Here is a 13357-nt window from a genome sequence, read left to right as displayed (position 1 = left end):
AAATGTGGATGTAAACTGAAACAAAAGAGGCTTTGTGGATATTGCTGTGCCAAAGAGCTTAAGAACTGGGTTCACTTACCATGGTGCAGAAAAGGGATGACCCCTGGTCCAGCTGACCCCTATCCTTCAGTTTGTTAAACAGCACATCCCAGCATGTTTGCTTGATGATGGTTTATATATAATTTTTTAATGTTCCCCTAATGCTGCAGGTTCAGTCACGGTGCCTGATCCATCAGTCCATGTTGGGGGATGTACAGACCCTGAACGAACAAGCCAGGGTCCCGTGGGGCCTTGTACCAGCTCTCCTGTGTGCTCATTGCTGCCAGTAGCTCAAAGGAGGCAAAAGGAGGTAGGCAGAGCCTTGCTCAGGGCCAAAAGGTCTCTTGTCCTGTGGACAAGGAAGAGAGGTATTGGGGCTCTCTCTGTGGATTAGTGGGGAGCAGTGCCAAGGCCAGGAAGAGGACATGAACCCTCTTCAGGTGAAAGTGCAGATGGACAAACCAAGCCAGCAGAGATGATGGAGGCTGTAGAGAAGTGGCAGTCCTGCCTTGGGCTGCTGCTGTGGGTTCTGGGGGTTTCCCTGCTAAGGGACTCACCCCTCCAGGGCAGTAAAAACCATCCTTGTGTGGGTTTCTGCAGGGTGAGGAGCAGCCTAGGCTCTGTCCTGGGAGCAGGGCAGCAGGGACTTTCTGTGGGCTAGGAGAGGTCTCTCTGTGGGGCAGTGGAGACCTTGGGTCTGCAGGAATTGAGGATGTCTCCAGCACCATGCATTGGAGAAGAGCTTCCCAAGACCCAAACCTGAGGGATCTCAGCACTTTTTGCTGAGCTGAACCCTGTCTGCTCTGTGTTCTCGCCTGGTCAGGGCTGTTGGGGTGAAAACAGAATTTTCAGTTTCTGAAGAGCCTCTTTGTTTCTCTCCCATGATCTGAGACCTGGCTTGCATGAGACAAAGTCTTTCCAGGAATTTTGGATTCACAGTGTAAAACTTCTGTTTGATCATAAATTAAGCTCAAGAAGCCTCATTCATCAAAAAGAGAACCTTTGTTCTGGCTGCAGAATATATCGAGGCTCCTGCAGGCTGGAACAACTTGAAAACCCCTTTGCAGTTGGAACAGCTGGGTAGTGATCCCCAGTGAGGAAAATCTAGAGATGACATGAACTGTTAAACATTTTAGGATGTAATTATAATATGTCTAATGAATGTATGGAATAAACACAAGAATATCTATAGAGACTGTGCTGACAGTAGGAGCTTTGGACACCTCCCAGCCCCTGTCAAACATTACAATCTGAGTGCAGATGCTGTCTCTCTGCTGTGAATTCCACAAAACTGTTTCCCAGCTCTCCATGGGGGAGCATCATTTTGTATTAAGCTGTCTCTATGTTGGTCAAATGCTCAGCACCTCTGCAACAGCAGCTTGATGTGATTTAACACCAGCTGACACCTCAGCCCCACAGACGCTCACTCACTCCCTGCAGGTGGGACAGGGGGAGGGAGAATCAGAAGAGCAAAACTGAGAAAACTTGTAGGTTGAGAAAAATACAGTTTAATAAGCAAAGCAAAGTAAGGCATTCATTCACTGCCTTCCCATGGGCAGGCAGGTGTTCAGCCATTCCCAGGAAATTTGGGCTCCATCACGTGTAATGGTTACTTGGGAAGACAAACACCATTACTATGAACATCCTCTTGTTCCTTCTTCTTCCCCAAGCTTTGTGTGCTGAGCGTGTCTCCATATGGCATGGGATATCCCCTGTGTCAGTGGTGGTCTGCTGTCTCCTCCCAAATTTTTGTGCACCCCGAACCAACTCACTGGTGAGGTGAGTGGCAGAAATGCCTTGACTCTGTGTAAGGGCTGCTCAGCAGTAACCAAAACATCCCTGTCTTATCAACCTGGTTTTTAGCACAAATCCAAAACACAGCTCCATCCAACTACTATCCCAGTCAAACCTGACTCACAGCTCCAAAGCAACAGGCACTGACATCACTCCCAAGGCTGCTCTCTGGCTACATCTCTTATCTTCAAAGGCAGGGTAAAGGACTGTATTCAATATTGCAAATAAGGACAAATATTTTCAGTAAAACTTAGTCAGAATTGCATCTTTTTCATGACTGAATGTGCCCATTATGGCTTTCCTGGAGCGTGATTTATTCCTTTGTGCACTGTTCCTTTCTGAAAGCCAAGAGACAGAAGGGACTTACGTAGGAGCAAGACATGAGGCCAGAGACTCAGGCTGACTTCAGCCTTCACATGAGCCATCACTGCTGTCAGCCAGACAGTGGCATCTCTGTAAAAATCTCAGTGTAAATATTTGTTCTAAATCAGACTCTTTCCTTTGCCTTGACTGCAGTATAATCGAGGGAGCTTATGAAATGCTGTATGATTTCAAATTAATTGCTACTGAAAGTTGGAGGATTTGTTGTCTGCCTTGCACACACACCCCTGGGATCATTTTCTCTTGATTTAGTTTCTTTCTTCAAATTCATTTCTCACTGAACAGTTTCACAAAGGCCAAACTGTTTTCCTCCTCACAAAGCCCCTCTTACTTTCTTGCCCTCCCTGTCCCTTCAGCAGGCAAGCCAGAGCTCATTGATGAAGGGAGATGAATATTTGCCTCTACTAACAGTTGGATTATTCCCACTTTTCGGATGCCATCTGTGTGACAGGGTTTGGTTTGCACTAAATACAGCCTGTGGGCTGAGCTAGGAAAACAGATTGCTGCACCACTACGTTAAATAATCGTCATTAAAATCTGGTTCATTGGAGGACTTCAAGCTGCATTGGAGAGGGTTTTTTTTGGAGGGGGGGATGCAGTTCACTTCCATGTCAGGAAAATTAGATTTTAATGTGAATTTTATGACACTCAGTTGGCAGCAGAGTCACCTGGGATCCACAGGATGTCTCAGGTTTGCAGGTGGGCAGCCAGGGTGAGAACCACCACCTTCCTGCTGCTCTGGGCTGAGGGAGTGCAGAAAAGGGGCCCTCACTGCTCTGTCTTTAATGTCTGTCTTTCCCCAAGCCCTCAATGCTGTGAGCAGTTTCAAACCCCCACCGAGAAACACTCTAAATTCAGCAACATCCTTCATTGCAAACCACCAGGGCACAGACTCCTGCTGGCTGCAGCTCTGAGGCACACACACACACACACACACAAGATGCAGAAAGCCCTTTTAATTCTTCTGCCCCTGCAGAGGAGTGGCAGAGCTCCATAGCCCACAGGAATGTGTGGAGATCCCTGCCCTTCAGGTGTTGCAGGTAAAGCACATGGAAGTATTTTACCCTTGCAGTAGCTCCTTACATTTGCAACAGGTACAGTAAGTATAGTGTGCTGCTTCTAGCTGGTTTATTTCTGCATACAGAAAATAAGAAAATAACCTGAAGGTTTATTTTGCCTTCTCACCCAAAATATTTGAACTTTAACAAAATATTTGGGGGTGGTGGGGGGTGTTCCGCTTGCTGTGAGTATATTTACACCAGTCTTCTACAAGATCTGTTGGCATTCGTGTATTTCCACGCCATGGATGAGGACTCAGCATGATCATCATCTTGATTGGCGGCTCTTCCTTGGCCTCCTCTTCCTTGAAAACTTTGATCTCAGCCAGTTGAAGAAGCCACCTTTTGCTTTTAACTCAAACTCTACTGGGAAATGGTCGCTGACTCCCAGCGCCTGCAAGACAAGGGCACAGAGGGTTGGGAGCGGACACTCCTGCTCTCTCCAAGCCCTGTCCTGGGTAGGATATGGATATGGGGAGGTGCAATGCAAGCACTGCATTACTTTGGGAGGATGCAGCAGTTTTATGGCCAGGACCATGTTCAGAACTGCCTGGACGCTGCTGGCTCTGCACTCCTGTGTTAGCCCTTGCCCCGCTGCTGCAGAGGCTGTGCTGTGCCTACCTGCTCCTCAGTCATCTGAAAGTCCTTCTGGAAATCAAAGATGTTGGCAGAGTGTGGCACAACAGCCTGGATGAGCTTCTGTCCGCTGACTACGATCCTGCAAGGATCAAGGGAATGGGGTGCTGTGATGAGGTGCCTGAGCAGCAGCAGCCACACTGCCCTGCTGTATAGTTTGTCCTTACCCATGGGCTTCCCACCCAGAGATGCCAGTTCCTTTAGGTGCCTCCTTGGCAGCGAGGCATCTAAATACCTTGGCATGCATTGCTCTTGGAAGCCAATGTCAAATGGCTTCTGTCTAAACCCACCTAACAGTGCTGGGAAGTTGAAAGCCCTGCTTTGGATACAAAACACACCAATGACTGGAGTCTCAGTGAAGTCCTCCTTAGATCCAGAAGCTCATTCTGCAAGAGGACTCTGGGCTCTAACAGCCGATGTATCTTTTGTCCCTGCTGAGGGAACTGCAGTGGCAGCAGGACTTGCCACATGCCAGAGGAAGGTGAGGTGTCCCCTCCCCAGGCAGAACCTGGCTTTGCATTTGTCAATTCAAATTACAAATGAAAGAGCCAAAGTCATGGTGCAAAGCTGGCACAGAACAGGCAGCAGCACCTTCCTCCAGGTGTCTGCAGGGCTCCCTGCAGATGAGAAGTGCTGCTGAATGGCCTGTCATCTATCCCCACCTGAGCCACAGCAAGAGCTTGTTCTTGCTTGAAATTCTGCCTGTTCTCCAAACCTACTCACCAACAGGTCTGCAAAGCGCTTTGTGCTCCTGACTAGAAGCATTTGTATCACATTTCCCCTGGACACTGTTTTATCTTTGATGGCCTAATGTCCATTTGTTTACTCTGTCCGTTACTGACATCTTTTGATATATTTTTTCACTCAAAGAGTCATAACCAGTGATTGGTTTGGCAGTGGCCCTTTACCTGTCATATGGGCAGCTTGTGCTGCTCTTCACTGTTGTGTCATTTTTGTCACCAATTAGCCAGATGAATTCAGAGTAAGTCCTCAGCCGGATGTTCTTCCACTGCTTTTGGGGAACATAGCTACATCCAGCATTGAAATCTCCCATGAAGATGAAGTTCTGGAAGGTAGGAGGTTTTTCAAAAGTTACCATGAGGACAGCTCTTCAAAAGAAGACTGACAAGGGCTTTTAAGGTCCATAGATGCTCCCAGTAGCCATTACAGCTCTAACAGCAGCCACTCTTTGAGTGCAGTGGGACTTCTCCTTTCTACTGGGCACACCAGGGCATGCTGATAACAATCTTATTGGGAGATCGAGTTTACTATATTAAATATGGAGAATTCAGTGAAAATAGATCAAAGAGATACTCAAAACTTGGGTCTCATTATCAATGGATTTAAGGTTATCAGGTGTGAATAGTGAAGAGCCTGCCAGGTGACTCTACCAAAGCCCTGCTAGTAACACAGATGTAGCAACCAACCTCGGTTTTCCAGCGCTGTTTGACATCTAAATACACATCGTAGAGCTCATCAATCTCCCGCACTGCAGTGTCTGGTGTGGTGTGCAGAGGGATTATAGCAAACTCATTGACAGCTTAAAAACAAGGCAGAAGAACAGAAAAAATGTAGTGGTTAAACAGAGAATCAGTCACAAAGAAACAGAGACTGACTTGGAAGCAAAGGTGGTTTTTTTTCTGAGGAAGAAACAGTTTCTGTTCCGACTGTGGACCAGGGGCAGTCTCTGTGTGGTTGCACAGTGTCCCCCTCCAGGCACTCAGCTGAGCCTGAGATGCTGTGCCAGTGCAGGCAAACCCTGATCCAGCACCCGTGGCAATTGCTGCTCCCATGGCCGTGCCAGAGGCAGGGAGTGCATCCACCAACCCACTGCCTGCGGCAGCAGAGACTTTCCTGGGGTCGTGGCCTTTCCCAGAAAGGCAAAATGCTGCTCTTGGAAGGAAAAGCAGCATGGGGTCTGGGTGTGGCCCCTTGAGCCTTCCCCTGACATGCCCGGGTCCAGCCAGTGTTGCCTTGATGACTCACCAGTGGGACAATGACACGTTTCTGAAACATCTCACCAGTTTTTGGAGACTGGAACCAGATGACAAAGGGCTCCCTGGAGAAGACATCCTCATCCCCAGGCTGGGTGTCAGGGTACTGGTAGGTTTGTTTCACCGATACCAGATGTTGCCTGCAGCAGAATGGACAGGATAGGGGATGTCACACTTGTGGCTCGCTGGGACTTGTCTAATACTGACTCCATGCTCAGACCCAGACCCTGGGCCATGCATGGTCTGGGACAGATACAGCAGCACTGGTGGCTGTGTCTGGGATGATCCCCACACCCAGGCACAGCCCATCCCACTCACACGGCCTGCACATCTCCAGCTCCCTCAGAGCAAAGCCACCACCGTGTCCAGCCTGTCTCTGTGGGACTGTGACCCAGAGGGCAGGATGAGGGCTGGCTTGTTGGCAAGGGGCCTCACTCACCTGTAGATGAAGGCATACTGCTCCTTGTAGCTGTTCCTTCCCAGCCTCTGGCTGGCAATGCACCTGTATTCATCCTTTGGCTCCTTCAGCTGACTGGAAGGAAAGTGGTGTTCCTGAGTTCATTTCTGCACTCAAAAGCGGTTGAGAGGGAGGTAATTTTGCCTGTGCCCAAGGGTGTGGGACGTTGCCTGCCTGACCTCAGAGGCAGGTGGGTAAAGACACTAAGCCCTTCTCAGGAGATGGACCCTTTCTCCAGCGCTGGCTCTTCATTCAACCTTCTCCCTGCTCATTGCAGCCTCTGTCTCTCCTTCAGCTGGGTCTCACGTCCAACCAGCCAAACGCTGCTGTTTCGTCTGGACTGTCACTCCAGGCTGTCAATCCCTAATCTAAAGCAATTCCCAGCCCTGTAGGAAGGTGGCTGTCCTGCTGCAGCACCAGCCTGGGGAGGGCATTTCCCCTCTCTTCTTTTTTCCTTTGGGAATTAATCTGTAGCAAATTGAATCTAACTTGGTTATACTGATTTAAAAATGTGTTCTACAGTGGTCTGGAGCTGGCTTTGCCCCTGTCCCTCAGTGAGACTGCCAGAGCCTGGTCCTTCCTTGACACTGGGAAAGAGCCCAAATCCTAAGATTTTGCCACCCAGTAGGGTGGCACTGAGCAGAGCACAGGCTCTTGCCAAGCATCTTTCCCAATATTTGCCCATTTGCCCCTGGCCACCCTACCTGGTGAGCTTCTCCACTAGGAGAGGACAAACACGGTTCTTGTTGTCCTTTATTTCCATCAGCAACATGATGTCACAGCGAGAAATGATCTGCAAGGGGAAGGAGCAGGAGGAAGTTCACACGTGGTGGGTTTTGGAGGATTAGGAAGGGGTTAGAAAGAAGTGGCTACTGCTGTGGGGGAAGTCCTTTGTGGAAGAAGTGGCACTCAGCCTGGGAACATGGGAGGGGAGCAGTGGCTGGAGCAAAGCTCTTCTGCTTTCCGAGCAGCTGCACACCCCAGAACGAGCTGGGAGAGGAAACTCGGGAGCAGAGTGGTTTCAAATTTAGTGAAAAACTTCTGCACGTGCCCCTGAGGAGGAAGTGTGGAGGGGAAGGGGCAGCAAGAGCCACTGCTGTGAGCCTGATCCCCCCCTGCCACTGCTGGGGAGCTGCCCCTGCCCACCCCCCTTTCCCTACGGTCAGCATTCACCTGTCCCAGTCTATTGTACACCCTTTGAAGTAGCCCCTGGAGCCCAAAGCAACCTCCTCTCTGAAAACAGGGCTGCACAGCTCCGAGGGACAGCAGGGTTCAGCTCCTGCAGATGCTGTTGGGATTCCCCATGGGAAAGCCCAGTTCACACTCAGCCCAGCATGGTCAGAGGCTTCTCTCTGCCCCTGGTTTCATTGTTCTTTAAACTTTGTGGGTGATTTCTGTCAGGAAAAAAGTGCCCCTTTCCGCCCCCTGAAACTTACCCATAATTACCTAAATTACCCATAATTTAGTAGATATTGCCCACAGTGATGACAGCACAAGAAGAACCGTCTGCAAATGCAAAGCCCACGCAAACTCCTCTTCTCTGGCAGTTTGCAATCAAAAGTATTAAAACCCAAGTACGTGGTGCCATTCCTTGTTGGTGCCATTCAGGGCACACAGCCATCCCACTAATGCTGAGCACCACGTTCTCCCTTACTGTGGCATCTTGGAGGGCACTTGCAAAAGCTACGAGTCTAAAATGTGGTTCTTTTAAAAGGCAGAGTTATCTTCAGCTGCTGCAGAGGCAGCCTGATGGTGAGGGTTTGCTCACATAAATTAGCAATTGAGCTTTTCGGATTTGTACCAGACTCTAATATGACAGATACTCTCTGCTGTCCTGAGAATAGGTTTAATTAGACAAGAATATTTCAGAATTATTAGCTCATAAAGAAGGCAAATAATGTATCAGAAAACAAAGCTCTGTGGATTCGAAGTGAAAATTACTTTTACTGAGCACTGAGGTTTTCCTCCTTTCCTAACTCCATTTTCCAAAGGAAACAGCAAATGTTGTTTCTGTTATATTCTCACGCAGGCTAAAATAACAGCAAACATCCTATTCAACCACAGGCTGATTTTTACTTTCAGAGTACAATTTTTTTTAAATTATGCACTCATTTTTTCACTTGAAAAGAAAAATAAAGTGAAAGATAAATAAAGTTCAAGATTCCACAGCTAAGAACCGCCCAGAAAACTCAATGTCTGTCTCATCCAAGCAAACGAACGTACCTTTACCACGGCATCAACGACTTCAGGTCTGGCTATTTTAGTTTCTCCAAAAGACCTCACATTGAAGGAGCAAAGTTTTAGGCTCAGAGATGGGTTGAAATTGAAGAGTGAAAGTAAGAAGAGGAGCAACATCTTGAGGGACTTGGGCAAAATGAGTTGTTGCGAGTGTGCCTATAAATATGTGCGTGTGTGTGTTTATGCGCCCGTCCCTCTGCAGCTGGTTGGGAGGTCAGATTGAGCAGTCAGCTGTATCCATCACAACCAGGAATCACCATTTCCTCCTTTCCCTCATTTCCATCTCCCAGCACAGAACAGCACGGAGACTTTGAACTTCTGCCTGGGGGGAAAAGTGGCTCTGTTGAGCCAACCTCCCTGTCCTGGCAGAGCAACTGCTCCACCAGAACTCAGAATCCCTCCCCACAGAGAGACACTCATTGTGGGATGCCTGCCATGACTGAGCACTAGCTGGGACCACTCCAGGCAGTGCTGGGCCAGGACCAGGCTCCCTGGGCCAGTCCAGGCCAGAGGCCAAGACCAGGAGATGGGTGGGGTAGATGGTGAAAGGGTCTGGGAAGCAGCAGGAGTTTCTGGAGGGCACTAGAAGCCCCATTGGAAGGGGCTGCAGGGCAGCCATGGGAAGATACGTGATGCCCCAGCACTGTCCTTCAAACTCCTGGCCAGGTGTTCCCAGCACAGCAGTCTTGGTTTGTGCACATGGGTCTGGCTTGTGCTGTGTGGTGGAAGGGCAGACATGAGTTTGGCTAAAACAGCACTTGAGTGAGGATGCTGCAGGTGGGACGGTGGCTCGGTCACCTGAAGTGGCTTTTGCAGGGAAATCATCCCCCTGCCCTCCCTTAATCCTCTGCCACATGTCAGCCCTCAGACAGAGACACATTTGTTGGCCTCAGTCAAGTATAATGGCAGGAGGTATAACAAGAGGTCGAGCTAAATGACATCTTTAAGCATCTTGGATTTTTCTCCCTGTGCTTACAGGGCGCTTTCATATCCTCCTTCCTTTCTCTGGGAACAGCCACACAGCCTGTCTGCACCCCACTGCCCTGCTCACACAGTCACCCATGCAGGTCTGATCCAGAGGCACCAGCACATAGCTCCCAACACTGTCTGAACCAACTGAACAGGCTCAGATGGAGCTGGCACAAAATGCAGTTCATGGAGGGGCTCCCCAAGACGCAGCACAGCTGAAAGCAGTGAGATCCAGGTCTTACTGGGGAGGCAGCTGCAGCTCTCCAGGGAGTGTGCTGCAGATGTTGGAATGGGCACCACAAATCTGTTTTGACCAGACAGGGATTTGGAGCACTGGCTGCTAGCAAGGGACACGCCACTGTGCTGCCCCAGTGTTTGCTACCCAACCCAGCTACTGGGGAAGTGGGCATGTGACCCTCCAAAATAACAGAGCTGGGGCGCTGCTTCCTCTCTGATGGGTCTCCAGTGAGCAGGGCAGGACAGGCTCTGGAGAAAACTAATAAAGAGGGAGGGAAAATGAAGGTCTTGGGCGTTGTAAATCTCCCACCTGACCTTCCTGAAAGCACAGCCTGAGCTAAGGGCTTGCGACAGCAGCTGCAGCCTCGCAGTCAGAGTCATCAAAACCCGCAGCTGACCCCAAAATGAGGCTTGCTTTGGCTACCCTGGCATCAAAGAGTAAATGTTTGTTGTGGTGCCCGTGAAGGCTCTGACCCTGAACGGCGCCTGTCAGTGCCGTGTTTGTCCCCAGGGCCCCTGGCTTATCAGCCTCCCCTTGCCCCTCCACCTCAGGCATTATCAGGGGGACAGGCAGCGGCCAGGTGACCTGTTTGGGGGGACACTGGGAGCTCACATTCCTTTCTGCACTGCTTTATTTCCCTGTTTACTGCACTTCCTTTGCTCCTTATCAGACCATAAAACAGCCTCGATGGTGTATGAACACTGACAGTTCAGGCCTGCCCTGCTCTTGCACAAGAGGGTGAAGCTGCTGATGAAACCAACATAGGTTGAGGTTTCTGTCCCTACATGGAATGATGTCAGGTGAGCAGCACCTGTGGGACATTCCTTAATAAAGCCCCTCCTCAGCCTCTCCCTCCTCCCAGGGGAGAGGCAGGTGATGAGACAGAAGGCAATGCCAAAGCCAGTTTGGGCAAGAGCTCAGAGCAATGAGTAGGTGCTGCCCAGGGCCCTTCAGCCAAACTTTGCTGACAGCCCCTACAGGGCGTGGGGGCTGTGGCTGCTGTGTTGCTACCCCTGGAGCAGCAGTTCAGCCCTCTGTCTTCTTTCTGCTCCCAAGAAGGTGCTGTGGGATGGATGGTAGGATGTGCCCCTGTGTAAGTGCCTGCTTAGAGTCCCCATGGGACAGTGGGGTACGAGGGTCTGGCAGTGATGAGGGGGTTCCTCCTCTCCCTTCAGGCACAGACTGTTCCTTTTGGTCACGGTCCTGGCTGCCCTTGGGTCACCCGCAAAATGGTTTTTCCTGGCAGAGATGGACTGAGAGGATCTCTGAGGTTTCCTGTGCCTTTCTGTGAGGGTTGCAGGCAGACACTGCGGGATGAGCCCACATTCCCTCCTGCTCTGGTAGAGGAAGCCTATTCTGGGCTTGGAGCACCGCGTGACTCACGGGGTGTTCAGTGGGGGGGAGCACCTATGGGGTATGAGTTCACCCTGGGACTGTGCTGAAGCTTCATTTCTCCTCTGTGGGCAAGACGTGGTATCTGTGCTGGTCAGGGGTTTGATATTGCTGGGGTCACCAGTGCTGCTGTGTCCTTTCTACAAAGGGTGCAAAGGCTGGCCCAGTCTGCCTGAGCCCTGGTCTGTTGGGGTACCCCTGCTGCTCCACTAAACAGCCCCACTAGCCTGTCCCCCCAAAGGGGAGCATGTAGCTCCAGGGAAGCACAGGCAGAACAGGCAGAGGTGATGCTGGGTGCAAGGGGGCAGTGTGGGGACGAGCACTGTCACACTGGTTCTCTTCAAGTGCCACCACAGCTCTGTTTTCCAGAGCTGGGCTTCCCCTTCCACATACCAGCCTTTAAGGTGTTTTATGTTTCTTGATTTTTACCCAAATTGCAGCTCTGTCTACTGACGTGGGAAGTCTACATCTGCTGTGGTGAGGGGAGGACCAGAAAGGACCAACCCCAAAGCCACCATCATCATCATGAAAGTAGGTTCTTTGAGGCAAATTAAATGACTTTTGGTTTCTTGGTGACCTCATCACAACCATGAGGCAGAGTATTTTATCTCAGTCTCCTGGAATTTCAAGTTAATAAGTAGCAAAGCACTTGGGCCATTTCGTATTTCTAAAGCTCATAGCTGGGTTGCAGACCAAATATGGTCATTTGGGAAGCGGCTTCAGTGCCAGTGTAATGGCAGTAAGAGTCCTGGAATGACCGTCTGGAATTTTCGAGTAATGGAGGGTAAAAGCATTTGGTGTGCAAGACACATGGAATGTTTTGAATCAATTCTTTGATGCTTAATTTTTATTTATAATTCTGGAAGGTACATGTTCTATTTAATTACTGTTAAGGCATAATTCCTTTGCTGATCCAGGACTCTGATAGGGTTTTCTTTTTCAACTTCACACGTCAGTATTGTTCAACTAGTGGCTTGAAGCGTGACAGCCTGCCTGCTATAAGGCAGTGCAAGGAAAAATGCCTCATCATGTTTTCAGTTTCTTGAATGAAGCCGTTTAGCTGAGCTGTAGGGCAGCACATGGTAATATGAAATACAGGCTTTGATGCATGACGAGGAGATGAGGCTTTGAAGTTATCCCTCCAGAAAGACATTGCAGCCACCAAATAAGCAGGTTTTGTGACATTAAGTACACCCGCATTGTTAGCAGTGAAAGATGTAATTAAAATGTGTGTAATATATGCATTAACTTTCAGTAGAGTCAAGAAAGTATTATTTAAAGCTATTAAACAGAAAGTAGGTCTAGCTTTGTGATGTTTTAAAAGGTGGGAGGTTGTGTTTGTCCCAGGTTGTGCAACGAAGCCACTGAAGAGTGACAGGGCAGCTGCTGAAAACAGTGCCCAGAGGAGTTATTTACCCCTGTGCTCACTGGAAGTTGCTGTTTACAAACTGGAGCGATCCAAGATCTTATCCCTGTCCTGGGGGGTGAATTTTGGTAGCTGTATGTTATTAAAGTCTCACGCTGCTTTGGGCATGGCAAGGTCCCATGGTGGGCTCTGGGGCACCCGCCTGCCCCGGCGCTCTCCTGTGCCCACAGTCCCCTGGGGATTGCTCATGGCATCGTGCCACAGGGCCACCACCACGTGAGTGGAAATACATGGGGACTTGTCACCCTGGGAAGATGATTCACCTCACCAGAGCAGTGTGCCATCACTTGTTATGATTACAAACAGCCTCACCATGTGCCCTGGGGATCCATCACCCAGCAGTGGGAAATAATATGGAAACTTTTCATCTGGTGGAGCAATACTGCTTCTCAGCTTGGTGAGGCAGAAGCTGGAGTTCTCCATAGCTACCCTGGCCTGATTCCAACCAGAGCTTCCACCTTCCTATGGAAAACAAGACTGTTTACATGAAAGTCTCGTTTACTGTTTTCTGCCATGGGACAGCTAATTCTGATTATTTTTAATTTTTTTATCCTGAGGTTGCTCTGATATAGGGAGACATTTTGTTTCTAACTGGATCATAAGTAATGGTTGTGGTCATCCTACATCCTGCTCACAGCATCAAGGTTGTGCTCTTGTGCTGGTGGGAAGCCCAGCTTCTGACCCTGGCATTGGGAATGAGTAATTTTCCTCTGAGGGCCAGGAGAGCTGGCACTG

At 49.6% G+C, this 13357-nt stretch overlaps 1 protein-coding gene across 1 annotated transcript; it reads right to left on the bottom strand.

Moving 5' to 3' along the window:
• Nucleotides 1–3320: 3320 nt before the first annotated feature.
• DNASE1L3 (deoxyribonuclease 1 like 3) lies at nucleotides 3321–8779 on the bottom strand. Its single transcript, XM_032699389.1, has 8 exons — nucleotides 8583–8779; nucleotides 7064–7152; nucleotides 6342–6434; nucleotides 5930–6042; nucleotides 5336–5448; nucleotides 4817–4974; nucleotides 3894–3990; nucleotides 3321–3666 (listed from the first exon to the last, which is right to left on the bottom strand). Exons 1-8 carry the CDS (start codon nucleotides 8712–8714, stop codon nucleotides 3541–3543), a joined length of 921 nt encoding a protein of 306 aa, XP_032555280.1. The 5' UTR covers nucleotides 8715–8779; the 3' UTR covers nucleotides 3321–3540.
• Between the last annotated feature and the right edge of the window lie 4578 nt (nucleotides 8780–13357).

The sequence above is a fragment of the Chiroxiphia lanceolata genome, chromosome 11 (assembly GCF_009829145.1).
Source record: "Chiroxiphia lanceolata isolate bChiLan1 chromosome 11, bChiLan1.pri, whole genome shotgun sequence".
NCBI classification, from domain to species: domain Eukaryota; kingdom Metazoa; phylum Chordata; class Aves; order Passeriformes; family Pipridae; genus Chiroxiphia; species Chiroxiphia lanceolata.
This window is presented reverse-complemented; position numbering and strand designations above follow the sequence as displayed.

Bases quoted from the DNA above. Each gene is read 5' to 3' on its own strand.
- DNASE1L3 (XM_032699389.1), bottom strand. From the start codon at position 8,714: ATGTTGCTCCTCTTCTTACTTTCACTCTTCAATTTCAACCCATCTCTG. The intron at 6,435-7,063 runs GTAGGGTGGCCA...CTTTCCTTCCAG, and splicing joins CTAGTGGAGAAGCTCACCAG to TCAGCTGAAGGAGCCAAAGG. The intron at 3,667-3,893 runs GTAGGCACAGCA...CTTGTCTTGCAG, and splicing joins TTCAGATGACTGAGGAGCAG to GCGCTGGGAGTCAGCGACCA.